Below are 16,802 nucleotides of genomic sequence, written 5' to 3' on the forward strand. Positions count from 1 at the left end.
GATGCCATTGGTCATGACCCTATCCTTCCTAACGCTGAATAGTTAGCACATATTCCCTAATGACCCTAAGATGCTAAGAGTCTCAATTTTTTTCAGTCAGACAGTTTCTCCATACCCTTGGGCAGACCCCATGAATATCCCTATTTCAGCATTTTCAACTCTTAAGAACGCCCAAAGCTTCAGATGGAGCGGCATGAGGTAGAAAGCTATCATGTTATTTTTCAGGAAGGCCTATGTTGGCAGGTTCAAACCCAAATAAAGGCCTAAAGATACCTCAGTACACTTATGTGTAGCTATCAGAATTAGGATCTTCTTTATCAAATCCTGTGGGGGCAAATGCAGAGAAGGAACTCACTGCTAGCTAACATTCTGTAAGGGAGGAGTGTCCCTCAGTGAATGCCTCCAGGGGTGGGGCAAGGATGAGAGATGGTCTCAAGAGTCACAGAGTTGCTCATATCAGCCACCTAGAGTCCCAGGTCGATCTGCTCATCACTTTGAGCTGAGACACAATAAAGCTAGCAGCTTGCCAGCTCTCTTTTTTGTCTCTTCCCAACTTTTCCCCTGGGTGTGGACCTCTGGGTGTACAGCTGGCAAACTAGAGGGCATGGGTTCCGTGTTTCTTTATTTCCATCCCAAACCTCCTGTTGTAAAGCCTTCCTGGATGGACACTGTGGAATCAGGACTCTCATAGGGCAAGTCCTGAGTCAGTGGTCACACCTGATGTGTTCACAAGGACCGTGCTCGCACACAATGGAGAAGATGGGCTGAGGAAGCTTGTGAAGACCCAGGGCACGGTGTGAATGGTGCTGGGCTGGAGGGCACCCACTGCCTGCAGTGGCAGCTGCTCCAAAGCTCCAACTCCCTGGGGCCCTGCAGAAAAACAGGCCCAACAGGCAGGCCTTCTGATTTTTCCAGGAAAGCTAGAAATTCCAATTGTTATATGCTCTTTCCTAATTTTTAAATGTTAGCTACTAATTCAACAAAATTTAATTACATATAACATGAATCAAATCATGAGAAAACATTGGACAAATCCAAGTTGAGAGACATTCTACAAAACACCTGACCTGTACTCTTAAAAAATGTCATCGTCATGAAAGACAAAGACAGACTGGGGAGTTGTTCCAGAATATAAGAGACTGAACACATGACACCTGAGTACAACGAATGATCTGGATTTATTTCTGCCATAAAGGACATTATCAGGACTGTCAGTAAAATCTGAATAAGGTCTGTAGATTAGATAGCAGGATTGCAGGACCGTAACCGCTCGACTTGATTGCTGCATTGCAGTTACTTAAGAGAACATCCTCATTTCTAAGACATATACACTGAACTATTTAAAGGTAAAGGGGAATTACATCCACAACTTACTCTTAAATGGTTCAGAAAAAAATATATAAATTTATGTTATACACACATATATTTTTATCTATATAAATAGATAGAGAGAAAGAGCAAGCAAAGGGAATGATAAAGCAAACGTAGTAAAATGTTAACATTTAGGAAACCTGGGTACTTACAAGTTTTCTACAAGTGTGAAATTTTGTTGAAACAAAAAGTTTTTAAAAAATTAAGTTTTGGGGGCCAGCCCCAGGGCCCAGTGGTTAAGTTTGCACACTCTGCTTCTGCAGCCCATGGTTTCACCAGTTCAGATCCTGGGTGCAGACATGGCACCACTCATCAGGCCATGCTGAGGTGGCGGCCCACATAGCACAACCAGAAGGACCTACAACTAGAATATACAACTATGCACTGGGGGGCTTTGGGGAGAAGAAGAAGAAGAAAAAAATATTGGCAACAGATGTTGGCTCAGATGCCAATCTTTAAAAAAAAAAACTAAGTTTTTAAAAAATGAATCACTTTCCAAGTCAAACACAATCCATCTGCCAGAAGGATTCTAGTTTGTGAACTCTGACCTCTGGGATCTCAGGGTCTCAGAAATGCCCCCTAGACATCCCTAGAGGATATTTTCCTTTCCCCCTAACTCTAACCCCTAACTCTAGGAACAGGGCAAAGAATCCACAGGAGCCTGGGCATCTGGAAGGATCTCAAAAACCTAAAAACCTAAAGCCAGTAACAGCACAGAAGGAGTGATGCCACAGTTTACAAATCAGCCTGGCATGCCACCTGGAGGGCATGGGGAGGGAGCAGGGGATGGCAGTCCTGGGGCGCTGGGTAAAATCAGGAGTAATGTTACTTATTTCTCTCTTTTATTTCACCAAGCACATCCCTAGGTGGGTTAATCACCAACCTCACACACGACAGCATGATTCTCTTCATCTTGGGCCTCTATTAGTTCAGCCAGGAAGTATTCGCCATAAGTTTCCTTCAGAATGGTGTCATGGTGCAGAAATATTGGCATAAGATCATCATGATCTTCCACCCTGTTTAAAAGAAAGTCTTAAGTTTACTGTTCGTTCATTCATTTGTTCTTCAACGCAGCGTCTACTATGCACCCGACCCTGTTCTAAATGCCAGGAATACTGCAACACTCTCATGCAATGAACTTACATTCTAAAGGAGAAACAGACAATAAAACTGTAACAAATACATCACTTCAAACATTCCTAATAGTGAGAAGTGCTTTGGGATGGAGAGTGATGGGAAAGTGCTTTGGGATGGAGAAGACCTCTCGAGACATCTCAGCTGAGACCTGAATGAAGAGAAGGGGAGGAAGTTATGTGGAGACCTGGAGATGGAACATTCCAGGCAGAGGGAACACACTCGGCATGTTTGGATGTGGAACATAGGGCATTATTTGTCATGAGCCAAAGGACAAGCAGCTGGGACAGCATTTCCCAAATGTGTTCCAAGGAATACTACTTCTATGACATTGTCTCAAGCATCCCCTTCCTCCTCCTAAAAGAATTCCACTGTCTAAAACCAGGACCTTCTATAGATCCCCTCGTGGAGTATCACAGTTATGTATTAAAGACTCTGAGAAGTACTGGGATAAAGAATATCACAGTTATGTATTAAAGACTCTGAGAAGTACTGGGATAAAGAATATTTAACCTTGCTTAGGCATTTCTCCAACACTGGCCCATGGTACCCTTCATTCCTGAGACATTTCTACACTATCCACACAGGAGGAAATTCTGGTTTGAAGGTAACGAAGCTCTGCTCACCATCCTGGGGACATCCACCTCAAACCTCCATTCTCAGTACCCTCTACAGTGACCTTGACAACCAATATCGGGGGTTGAGGAGGACCCAAGAACCAGGTTTATAGCAGCATGGTCATCCTGGCCCTTGGACTCCAACTTGCATATTTAAGTATTTTCTTCTTTTTAGTACATTCTTGGTAAAATTTTGTGTTCTATTTTATCTGTCTAGAATGTTTTTATACTTTTTTCCTGGTACTTTTCTTATTAAAATGCTCCACATTTGTGTTATCTTTTTGGTAGTATATCTGATCTGGCTACTAACCTTTATCCTCTCTCCTTTATTTCATTACTAAGCCATCTTCATCACCTCATTTTATCTTCTAATATGTTCTCTTTGACGTTAATAGTAGCTCCGTCTATTGAGTTATTAGTATGTATACAAAGCTCAGGGCTTTATCCAGATTACCTCTGTTGCTATACTTCTCATAGCAACCCAGGAGGTAGGCATTGCCATCTTCATTGCACAGATGGAGGAGAGCAAGGCTGAGAGGGATGATGGCATACTTTGCCTAATAGGACAGAACTAGTTGGCAGTAGAGTCATGTGATGAACTCAGGTCAGTTGACTTAGACGCTGCTGTCACATACTACACTAAGTCAACAATGCTCTTCAAAAATCCTTCTTTTTCTTGACACTCCTTTTGAAAACTGGTAGCAGGAATCATGAGCACATGCAAAACAGTTGAGAGGAGGATCTTTGGCTCAAGGGCCAGAGGTCGACACTGTGAATCATCAAGGCAGCCTTGCCACAACTCCTCCAGGGTCAATAAGAACAGGCATAGAACATCTATAGTTAACGTATGGAATGGGAGAGGTTATCACTACAGAAGCTTGAATCATTGCAAAATTGTCCATTGGACACTGTAGGTATAAACTCTCCCATTTCATTCACTATCACTATGTTTAAAACCTTGCCTTCTTCACCTCACTTCCTTACTAAAAAACTTTTGCCAGTCCCCACTGTTTATGGGTTGAGCACAGAAGCCTTACCCTCATTTTTATGGCCTCCATCTTTCCATCTTTATCACCAACAACAATACAAGTTGATCTACTCATTGTCCCTAGAAGGGGACCCCACCATCTTCCCTCTTTCCACCTCTGTTCCTATACAGCTCTGTGACCCCCTCACTTATCCCAAATTCCAGCATCCTTCAAGGCTAACCTCCACCCCACACCCTCCAGTGGTTCATCTTCCCAGCCTCCTTTCCCAGGAATCCAACGAGAGTGTCATCATTGGATATCCATTGTCCACTTCTGGTGTTAATGTCAACACAGGACATGTTCCCAACCAAGGAACATGCTACATGCTTTTCTTTGTGGATAGAGAGGGAGTTCTGTGCCTCTCTGTGGCAAAGACTCTCTCCTGACCAAACTCTGGCCAGGCTCATCTGAGCCCTCTTCTCAACTAGGCCTCAACCTTGGCCTATAAAGTCTTGAAGAAACACTAACATAGTTTCTAATAGCTCAAGGCCACATCCCTAGGATGACCTTAGCCACCTTTAAAGTGCCTTCCTGAGAAAGCTCAAGGCTGCCAGAAGAATTTCCTGTTTCTTCCAGCCAACTCCTGAGGATAGGGCCTCTGTCTCCCAGTCTCTGTGGGAGGGTAGGAGCCTAACTTCAATAAGCACCAGTTAGCAAACTCAGATGGGTTTCATATGCACCAACCCCATCTTCCTGATTTTTGTAATTTTTCACCTCCCCGACTCTACCAAGACCCACTTACCCCCCTCCCAATTCCCTCATTTTCCCTGTAAGAGGCCCAGTCACCTCTGTACATACCAAAGTTGAGTTCAGTTCACAGTGGATGCTTTTCCCTATCACAATAGTTATTACTAATTAAAATCTGTCCTTAGCACTTTAACCAGTATCCAGTTTTGTCGACCTTTCACATCTGCACACCCTGTAGCCCACAGCACACGTGCAACAGTGACAGCCAACATGGACAGGGCCCTTACCATACACCAGGACCTGGCCCAGGGTCCCACACACACTGACAGTGCTAAGGGGTGCCATTGCATGTTTTCCACGTGAGGGATGTGTGGCTCGAAGGGGCACATCTGGGGAGTGAGCCCACAGTCCCTCACTGGAGCTCCACATCCCCTCTACTTAGCCTGACTCTACTGACTGAGAAAGCTTTCCAGTCACTTCAACACTAGGCCTTGGTTTCTCACCTACAAAATGGGCAGGGACAAGGATAGTGGGAAGGTACAGTGTGGTAATACAAGGGATACCCTCCTGTTCACTCTCTGGCAGGCAGTAAGCCCTCAGCAGTATTTGCTCTGGAGAGATTTCACATGCCCCCCACCATACCCCATGCCACCTGGAAACCCCTGCCAGCTGGAACCACCTGGGTGCTCAGGACCTTGGCTGAAGGAGCCTAGAATGCTCCAATGCATTCTAGAAGCCACTCACTTCCCCACTTAACAACTTGCCCAAAGGATGCTGCTAACAGGGGTGGCTTTTCTCTGTAAAGAGTCCTGGATGATATAGGTTAAACAAAATTTTTAAAGAAGATTCTAGGTGAGCATAGCCAACAAATCCATTTTCAAACATTTTGCCAAAAATGAAAGTCTGCATTTATATTTATTAATAGAGATAATTATTTTAAATAATTCAATATCCTAATCATTTTAAGTAGATTGAGATCGCTATCATATAGGGAACTCCAAAATCAACTGTGTACCATGGGCTTTTCTCTATATGATGGACATAAAAATATTACTCAATGGATATAAAAATCAGAAATAAAAGTTTACAGGGACCCAGGGCTGTAGGCCTAATCATGAGCCCTCAGCAGCCCATTAACAAACTTATTCATAATCATACCACAATTCTAATTCTTTTGGGAAATATAAGAAAAAAACATTCAAATCTTAGTGTTCTGAAGAGTCTCTCACTTAAGCCAAAATGGATAAAGAGGACCTTGTTCTGCTAAATGCATTCCTTGGGGTAATCGATAATTTATGATCTTGCATCAGCCCCGGTGCTAATGATAAAGTATGACATCAGCCTCGCAGAGTCTCAAATGGCATATGACAAAGTCCAGCCTCACAGAAACAAAACACCCCGGCTACCAAAAACAATTCAGCCAGTGAAATGTTTAAATGTGAGCATTCCGAGGCGATGAGCACCACCTGCTACTCAGATAGCAGGAGAGCCACGACTTCCCTGAATTCATTTGGCACAGCAGAGCCACGTGCCCGGCACCTCTGTGACCCACAGCCTTTCAGTGGTGATGACTATGGAAGGTCATAGTTCACCAACATAAAGTATAATGGGAATGACACCATTCTGAGTGAAAAGAAACTTTCCTCTATATCTTCCATTCAGCACGTGGCTTGTAGGAGGCAATTATGTGCTTGTTAATGTAACCAGTTATAGAATATTTTATTTTAGCTTGTTTGGAAGAAACAAATGTCCATCCCATAAAGAATGATTGATGGCTCAGGCACTAAATGTCCATCAGACTGTGAAAAACATGCCCAATGAAAATGGAGTCAACTCTAAAGCTTAGGATAATCAACAGCCTCTCAAGGACACCTCACTTGGGGAATGGGTGCCCTCTTAACCCAGGAGAAGGCAAGGTGAAGGATGACAGGGACCTGACGGCTCTCACTGGCTTCCTTGGAGGTGCGGAGAAGAAAAGACAAACTCACTCATCATTTCCACTATGTCTGTTAGCTGTGCTTTCGAGGAGCATCATGATGCCCAGACCCCACAGAACTTTCCCAGCTGGCTGGCATGGTCTCTTGCTGACAGGCAGACTCTGAGAGTGCTTCAATGCCTCAACATCTTGACCACTCTTCTGTGTAATTACAATCCTAGCGGATAATCTACAGGCCAGCTTCCCTTAAGCACAGGAGGTGCGTGTTATTTTCTTGCTAGCAAAGAAACCATTGCGCATTCACAGATGGAAGTTCACACATAAGGACTGCAATGACAGCAGCAGCAGCAGCAGGCCACCTTTGCATGCAGAACATCGGCCTGCCCACCTCTCTCCTGTCTGACGGCATTTTCCACACCTGGAGAGGACTTACATTTCATTAGCTAGACCTAAAAGTGTACCACTGAAAAAGTGATTCTGATGTCACTTTAGATGCCATAACAATGGTATTTCTTCAAGCCTGAGAGTGTGTGTACGTGTGTGTAGGCGTTAAGAAATCAAAGAATGAAGGAAAAAAATCACAGAGAATCCAGTTTAGTGGTAGCACGAAAGAATGCAGCGTATTAAAACCTACAGTGGGTGCCAACTGGATTTTTCTTTTTACTCAGATGTGTAAAACAAAGCACCTTTGTTTTTCCAAGACTTCTTGTGACCTCTAGTGGTCTTCTTTAAGAAAATCAAATCCATCATTTCTAAGCTATATTCCATTTTAGAACTTTGAAATAGGTTTTGGAACCATTTAGCTTCTACTCATTGAAAAATGTCATGGTTTTAAGTTATGGAGGATTTTAAACCCTAAATGATTTCAAACCACATTCAAGGCCAATTAGAGGCCCCTGCCATTCACACCACCAGGATCTGATCCAAAAGTCTATCTTGGCACACTATCGCTCCAGTTGGATTGCTAACCAAATTCTATTTGCTGGGTCACTTATCAGGACTCAACACGTTTAATGGCGAAATTCTGTACTTACTCTACCCCATATTTTGAATGCTTTAGGACATTCAAAACTTTAGCATCAGAATGTTCATTTATATGAAATTGCTCAGAAGTCAAGCTTAAGTGGAGTCCTAAAGAGCATGAGACTATCAAATGCTTAATAAAAATAACTGCTTTGAGAGGTGAAAAGTTAGTATTTAAAAACCACTAGTTTTATGTTTTAAAGTCCTAAATTTTCTTTCATCTATTTTAAATAGCAATAATGTTGACCCAATTTAGTTAATCGTTATCAACAAAAAGTAGTATTCCATTTTAGTTACTTTATAATACTGACTGACAGCACATAATCCTTTCCTTGTGAGTCCTCCCTCACTCCCATGAGGCCTTGAAAAAGGTAGGTTTTCTCCCAGAAAGACTATTCCAATAGTTTCTAAGTCTGAGAACATCTCAAATCCACCACTGATGATTAATCAAGCTCATTACAGATTACAAAGGTGTGCCCAGAAGCAGCTATGCTTCATTTCAGATATTACACAAAACACAGAACAGTAACTTCAATAATTAGGGTCTAAGCAGAGGGGCAGATTACAGCACAATTTTCCACATGGGTAAATCAAAGAAACAGGACTGGGGATGACAGCGTTAATTCGCTGGCTCTGAATACGTTGCTAGGTAAATGGCAGAAGGATAATTACACCCCCAAACCCTTCACTGGTTTAGTATCTTAAGAATTGTGTTCTTCACAATTAATTATCAGTGCAAGTAACTACTGATGCAACAGATGTTGAAAAATAAATGTGGGGAAATAAGAGAAATACGGCAGCCCAAGAGGATCCAAGGCTATTCTCATGCCCACGTAACATTCTGAAAGGTCTTCTTTTCTTCTGCATTGTTAAGGCGGGAGATAGTCCCCGTGAGCGCATTTTCCAGATACCTGAAATTCTACACCTGCAAATATCAGAACTTGAAATTGAACATTTAGGAGAGAGCGCTTCTTGATACACATTACACTTCTCCACCTTCTTTAAGCAAAAGCATCAACTGTCATAATTCCATAATTTCCTCATGAATTCATGCTATACACTAAACTGTCTTTTTATAAATGTCCCTTCCCCACGACGAAGTACCCACTGTCATCTCTATGCTGCCAGGGCTATATTCCTCTTGTGACTTGCTTCTTGAGATTTACTGTGGGCTGGGCAAGTGGCATGTTTCACCACCAGAGGCTGAACAAGTAAGACCTCAGGGGAAGGAATCGGGAAAGTTTAGTTCAGGCCACATCAGCCCTGTCCACATGAAAATTATAGTCCATAACACTAAATTTTTCAAGAGTAAAAGGAAGGAAGGAAGGAAGGAGGTGGTGGGATGGGAAGGAGAGAAGGAAGAAGACCAGCTCATAACCACCAGTTACCACATGCTTCCTAGAAGCCAGCACTGCGCTGGGCACATTCTACACCTTTTCTCCAGCAACCGACATCCTGAAGGACAAGCAGGGCATCAGCGAGTAGGTTAGCAAAGCCGTCCCCTTACTAAAATTGAAAGAAATGGGTAATTTTTAGATAGGCTGTCTCTGTACATGCCAGTTTCAGTATTAAATTTATACACAATTTTCTATCACAATAATGTCTTGCTGAATACCTATGTTGAAAGTACTTAAGCTTTAAAATTCCTCAAGAAAATGATTAATTCCCACAATCCAAATTTGGTGTACTGCCTACTCTTTAAGAAAATATGGAGCCTCCGGGCTGGTGAACGCGGGAAGCTTTGGGGAGAGTGGCGCACCCGGAGCGGGCATGGAAGGTCTACGCCCTTTTCCCACACCTTGCCCTTCCCATCTTTTTCATCTGGTTGTTCTTGCGGTATATCTTTTTATAATAAACTGGTGATCTAGTAAGTAAAAAAAAGGAGAAAATACTTTTGGAAACGTGCCTCCCTCACCTGTAACCCATTCCCTTCTACCCTCCCCCAAAGAACTGTCTACTTTGCACACACACGTTTAATCATCCATCCAGATAATTCCTAAACTAGAAATAATTTTAAATTCAACTATTTGATTCATTTAAAATGAAACCTGCAAAATGGCACTCAGATCCACAAATATTTAGATACATGCAAATTAAAACAACGAAATTCTATTTTGACCTAATAGATTGGAAACAGTTTTAATAACTGAAAACATCCAGTATTGGTGAGAGTGTAAGCAAATAAGACTCTATTGGTTAGGATATAAACTGATATGACTATTTTGGTTGAATAATTTGGTAGCATCAATTTTTAAATCTTAGTATTTAATGCATTCTTATCCAGAAATTCCACTTCTAGGTATCCATACTATAGAAAAAAAATAGCATGAGTACTTGAAGATATATGTACAAGACTGTTTACCACAGTAGTACCTGTTATAGAAAAAAATGAGGACAAATTTCTATAAATAAGGAATAATTAAATGAATTATACTAGAGCCACATGATTAAATACCATTAAGCCATTAAAAAGAATAAAATTGATCCAGAAAGATGATGATCTGCTATATTAAGTGAAAAATACAATTAACAGAACATATGATCATGACTATAGAGAGAGAGAGGGCATATACACTATACTTGCATATGTGTGTGTAGTTACATACTAAGATGGAAGAATGAAATAATGAGTAATTTTTACTTAAAAATTTTTCTGGTTTGAAAACATAATTCATTTTGTTAAATGAACTCCTCCCCCAAATTAACTAGCAAATGGCAGGAAAAAATGACAGACTTTAAAATGAAATGAAGACAAAAGTACAGCAATTGCTAGACTATTTACAAAATCCTAAGCAATTAATTTATGGAAATTTCTCATAACATAAAAAACTGCTGACTTGTGAATATTTTTACAATAAAACGTCTTTAAAGAATGCAGCTTCCTGAAGTACAGGAGGGCCTATTTGATGATACTAACAAGAGAAACTTCATATCATAGGAAGGAGGATTTGAAAGATATAAGAGAATCAATTGAAAATATTATTTCACTCAAATTTCCTTCTCTTCAGAATGCATCTGGCTTGTATTAGTACTGGTATCATGATCAAAAGTATTTTATAAAGAGAGAATTATGATGTGATTATTTAGCTGTGAATAAAAAGAAAGTAAAGAAAAATAGTTTTATGCAAGGAATTTTCTTTTCTCCTATTGTAGATTAGGTATCTAAACTTATTCTACTCTTTGGTAACCTTTATTTTAGACACATGATGTCTGGATATCAGAATGCAAAGTAAATGCTCTAGATGGAGACTAAAACCAGAATCACTTATATGGTTGCACAATGTTCAACATCTGCCTCTCTCTTTGCCTTCCTTCATCACTAAACTTCTCTAAAGAGCAGTGAATATTCCCTTGCCTTCAATTCATTACCTCTCATTTATTCAGCTCACTGCAATTTGACTTCCAATATCCAACTCTGCCCTTCAAGGAGGGACAAGACCAGACTCAAACCAAGTGGCCGGAGATAGGGCACTGGTGACTGAGTGGCGACGGTTAGCACAGAGGAGCCAAAGGAATGAGCTTGGGGAAAAGCTGAGGCCCAGATCCTGGGGAAAGCAGAATCCAGAGCCATGAGAACAAGAGAAAAAGAGCAGCAACTCGGGATGGGGAAGGCCATCCCCCAGGTTGAGGCTGGGAGAAGAGGCCAGTGTCAGTGCAAGCAGCTACCCACCCTCTCACCCAAAGTTCATCTGACTTTTCTTTAATAAATATAGAATTATTCAAGTTATGATTTTTTTCTTAAATGAGTTTTAGTAGTTTGTGTTTTTCAAGGAATTTGCCCATTTAATCTAAATTGTTGAATTTGTAGAGTTGTTGTAATATTCTCTTATCCCTTTAATGTCTGTAGGATCTGTAGTGATATCATCTCTTTCACTCCTGGTATCAGTAATTTGTCTTCTCTTTTTTTTTCTTGGTCACTTTGGCTAAAAGTTCATCAGTTTTATTCACCTCATCTCTGTCTTTTTAAATTTCCAAATCCAACGGCCTCTTTTTTCTACTCAAATTATTTGATTTCCCTGCATCATTTGCCACTTTAAGAGTCTTTGACTTCTATAATACTTCTCTCCTTCTCTTCCAGTTTTCTTCCTTCTTATTGTTAACAGCTCATTATCAACTTTCAAAATTCTGCCCTAGTCCTCTGCTTTTTCACTTTAAAATTGCCCCCTCAATTAGACAGTCTCCTTTATTTTCATGATCTCCTTACTCATGAGAGGACCTGTATTTCCAACTCTCTCCTGTCCATCTAACACTATTATTTCTACTTTAAGCTAATGAATCCACCATCCCCCCTAAACCTGAAAACCCTGAGTCACCATTAACTCATTCTTATCCTTCAACTTCTCCATCCAACTGGGAACCAAATTGGACTTTCCCTCTCAGACATTTCTTTGCATCTATGCACCTGCCCTGATTCATTCTCCTACCTGGATCTCTTTGACTTGTCACTACCTGAATTCCAGCCAGTATCATTTCTTGGCCAGACTGTTCTGTGCTCCTCCCCTATAAGCCACTGATAACATGAAAATCAGTTATCTTTTAATATGCAGCCTGAATCATGTCTTTCTTCTTCTGTGCTCCCTGCTGGCTCCAAGACAAAGCCTTCTCATTACAGTTCTTCCTTTCTATTCAATGGTCTGCTCTTCCTCCCCACACCATGAATAGCAGCCACACCTGCCTACCTGCCTGGTAATAGATATTCCAGGTGCTTTCCTGCCTCCATGCCTTTGCTCATTCTGTCTCCCTGACTGAACTCTGACTTATCCTTCCTGATCACATTCAGAGGCTACCTTCTCTGTGAAGCCTTTTTCCCTTTAAATTGTTTTCACTGAGGTATAATAACATATAGTAAAATGAACAGATATTAAGAATACAGTTTAATGAGTTTTGACAACTGCATACACCCCAATCAATACACAGAGCATTGCCATCACCCAAGAATTCCATCATGTCCCTCCCAGTCTCACTCTTCCATCCATCAGAGGCAACCACTGATCTGATTTCTTTCTCTACAGATTATTCTTGCCCTTTTTGTACATTATAAAGGTGGAAACAAGAGTATATGGTCTTTTTTCTGTGTCTGCCTTCTTTCACTCAACATAAACCTTCTGAGATTGAGCCACGCTATTATGTATATAAGTAGTTCATTCCATCTCATTGCTGAGCAGTATCACTGTATGGATATAACACAGTTTGTAAATGTAAACTACACTTATGCTGTCTTCATCCCTCTGTGTCCTTCCCTATTCCAAGCTACACAGAATTACAGCTTATTGTAGATGGGTCACTCCCCCACCCTTAACTCTAATAACATTAATAATAATATTTAATTTCTTTGGGCATTTACATGTGACTGGAAGTATACTAAGTACTTGACTTTCATCAGCTCATCCAATCATTACAACAATCCCATGTAGTAGACAACACACCCACTGACAGAGAGGAAACTCAAGCCTGTAGAGGCCAAGTTCCTTTTTCAAGTTAACCCATCTGGTGAGTAGTAGAACAAAGATCAGAATCTAGATCCACTTGATGTCATTTTTTTCAAATTCTTAACAATTATGCCATAATACGACATGCCTGGTAAATAGTAGGCTCTTGCTTTTTTAAAATATAAATTCAATAATTTCTAAAGAAATCCAGCAAATATGGCTTGATTGACCCAATGAAGATACAATTTATTCTTCACTGATAAATTAAGCCAAGCAACCACCTTTGTGAAATGATTTCATATGCACAGTTTTTTCAAAAGAGGTATTCTATTTTGTGAGTCAGAAATCTGGGTGGACTCAGCCAGGCAGTCCCTGCTTGGGGTCGCAGTCAGATGTCAGCTGGGCTGCAGATATAGGGGTGCTCTCCTTGGCTGGACGTCCACAATGGCGCACTCACACAGCTGGGTGGAAAGGCTGACTGTCAATGGGAGCTCAGCTGGGGCTGTCAACCCTGGTGCCAACACGTGACCTCTCCAGCACGGTGGTCTCAGGGCAGTCAGACTTCTTCCCCTGATATCCTCCAGAGCAAGCATCCCAAGAGAACCAGGCATAAGCTTTTCAGCCTCACAAGTCATAAAGCCTCCCTTCCGCCAAGCTGTGTGAGTGGAAGCAGTCACAATCTGCCCAGATTCATAAAGAGGGAACACACATCTCACCTCTTGATGAGAGAAGTGGCAATGCCACGTTGTAGGAGAGCTTGCAGGATGGAAGATGGTGTTGCAGCCATCGTTGGAATACAGAAGCTGCCACAGCCATCTCCTTAAGACTGCTGAACTTCAGGGCATGTCATGGGGCCCTTGACGGTAAAGACCTCCAACTTGGAAAACTCCTCTTTGAGATCAATAGAATTCTTACTCACTGAGTGTCAGAAAATAGGTGGACTTTATTGGGAAAACTAAATAGGTAGAATTTTAAGTTTGTTTTATTTGAAAGTTAATTCATTCAGTATGGGGCCAAGGAAGGTGGGTTTTCAGAAACCCCTGAGTAGTAAATACACAACTTTGCCAGCTGAATAGCCCCAAATGAGTCTCATCAGATATTTAGTCCTGCACATTATGTCATCAAGGGGAACTATAAACATCTCCAAATGAAGCAATGCTTACGAGTATTATAAAACAATTTAATCCAAGCTGTAATCGCTTCAGTAAGAATTGGCAATTTAAAAACTCTTTATGAGGTAAGTGTCAGGGTAAAGCTTAGGTAACAAAAGGCATCACTCCCACCTTACCTGGCTCTGCGAATGTGCAGCTGAGGGTAATGGTTATGTCTGTGACAAACATGCACGGCAAAGTCCTCATCAAACGTCAGACTTGGGACATTCCCCACTGGGTCAAACACAGTTATGAGAGCTGAGCCTAATCATAGAGACAGAGAAATTTGGCCTTGTTTTCCAAGGAGTAACTTTAGGAGTTCAGAACAAAATGTACTTTCCATTCGAAATTGTGTTTTAATTGTTACAATCAAATAGGCACATTATACATTTAGAACCTAGAGATCATTCTTATTTCCCATTCCCCAGCACCATTTTAAGCATGAATCTCCTATATTAACAACTGAGGACAGGAAGTAGATGAGTTGACCTTACCCAGGCTCATGTAGCATGGCACTATGAGAAATATGAAGTGAAGTTCCGGCACTGCCTTAAATACGGTCCTGGGAAGGGAAAGAGAGGGTGGGATGGGTGTTAATAACAAAGCAATGCCATTAGCTGGCACCAGACTGAGACAAATGCCTCTACTAAAAAAATGAGGTGTTCATAAATCCACACAGGCTCCTTTGCTCCCTGCCTACGAAGGCAAGAACATCTTCAAGGCAATTTCCTTTTCTTCTATACTTTTCTCTGGATTTCAAATGGCCCCTTTTCTATCCATTCCGTGGAGGTAGAGAGAATAAAGGGTGCCATGTTCATGTGGCACACCAGATTTCTGCTAATATTAACCTTTGACCTGGCATCTGGACGGTCTGGTGTGACATTACAAAGTCACTTGAAAGCTGAGGCCGCTACCCCCAAATGTCTGCGCAGGCTGTCAGAGATGCATCGCCATCACTCAGCAGCCCCACCGATCACATTTCAGCATGCCATATTATTCAGGCCGCTTCTATGTCTGTTATATTAATAAACTTTTCTAAAGATAAGATTGAAGAAAACTATTTTTAGAAACATCCAAGCCTGTAACATTTTACTCTTCCCCTACTTTCCCCTAAATCCATTTTTTTAAATGGCTGCACTACCTGTTTGCCTCAAACAATGGAAGTTAAAAGATGTGCACTGAAAGGGGCATCAATTCAAAGAAATAGATTGCTTTCTTTCAGAAATATCACTATTATTTAAAGTAAATGCTTTCATATAGCTATAAATTACAAGTAATCTAAACATCTCAAAGAATCTCATGTCCTGTAAAAATATTTTAAAACTATTCCACATGGTATCTTTTGTGTCATTTTGGCATTCACATGTCCTGTCTACAGTGCTGCTACCAGCCTTAAGATGTCACCATCGGCAAGGCCCCGGCCACTCACCGAATAATCTCTTTGCAGCAGCCAACAGAATACTCATCCACAGCCACAAAGAGGTGCATGAACAATGTGTTCAGAGGCTGCAGAAGAAAAGAGAGTACGATTAAGGGCTGAGTCAGCATTTGGGCTGTCAGAGCAGGGTGGGAGGTAGGAGGAGGGTTTGGGGCCTCCAGGACACCGAGCTGCCGGGTTCTGGATGATATTTTATGTCTAAAGTGATAAGATACCCAGGAAGCACTCGAGCTGTCTCACTGACTCTGTTTGCCGCCTTCTGTCCTCCTAGCTCAGAGTTATTCAAGGAAACAGGGATCGTAAATGAGTCCAGTGCGTCCAGCCCTTCTTCCTGCCCTTACAATCAGGCAGTGGGCAGGGAAGCGCCTGCAGGGGAATGAAATCGATTATTAACTCAGTAGTCTTGTCCTCAGGGGTTCTATGCCAAGTGAAAGACAATCACCCTTTCCCTGGGGCTCTTGAGCCAGCAGCTGCTGCTCTATTCAAGTGACACAGTGAAAGATTCTCTTATGAATTTGAAGGATGGAAGGCAGATGCCACGTTATGAATCCAATGGCTTGTTTTGTTCAACATTCCCAGAGTCAGAATCAAATATTACTCTTGGGATCCAGAAAACCTGGGAGCTGAAAACTCAAAGTAGCAAGATTCTAATACGACTTTCAGGTTAAATCTTTTTAGTTTTTAAAGAGCTTTGTCCCATAATTTCTGAAGACTTTTTAAGAGGCCTAAATAATGAGTTGTTGTTCTATACATCCACACATCAGTCTGCTCAACTCAGTACCCCTGTGTTTAAAGGGACATCTTTAAATTCCGGAGATAATGAAAATGTGAGGTCATTGACTGGTAAGGGTCGCGCTTGCACCTAGATCAGGGCAAGAGGAGAGCTGTCTGTGTTTCTCGTTTTCTGAATAATTTTATAGACGGCCTTGGGTTACCAGCTGCACGTCCGTGTGCCTTGGTTTACCCTCCTGTAGGATAGCACAAGCCT

General features: G+C 41.5%; 1 protein-coding gene across 5 annotated transcripts in view; it reads right to left on the reverse strand.

Annotated features, from left to right (window-relative positions):
• CFAP61 (cilia and flagella associated protein 61) overlaps positions 1-16,802 on the reverse strand; it is a 295,450-nt gene that overhangs the window by 247,574 nt on the left and 31,074 nt on the right. For all 5 annotated transcript variants that reach the window (XM_070485505.1, XM_014855816.3, XM_070485506.1 and 2 more), the window contains 4 exons: positions 15,806-15,882; positions 14,871-14,938; positions 14,514-14,640; positions 2,255-2,387 (listed from right to left, as the gene is read on the reverse strand). In XM_070485505.1, the coding sequence (XP_070341606.1) occupies positions 2,255-2,387; positions 14,514-14,640; positions 14,871-14,938; positions 15,806-15,882 (405 nt within the window). The remainder of the gene's footprint in view (positions 1-2,254; positions 2,388-14,513; positions 14,641-14,870; positions 14,939-15,805; positions 15,883-16,802) is intronic.

Source organism: Equus asinus, chromosome 15 (genome assembly GCF_041296235.1).
Source record: "Equus asinus isolate D_3611 breed Donkey chromosome 15, EquAss-T2T_v2, whole genome shotgun sequence".
Lineage (NCBI taxonomy): Eukaryota > Metazoa > Chordata > Mammalia > Perissodactyla > Equidae > Equus > Equus asinus.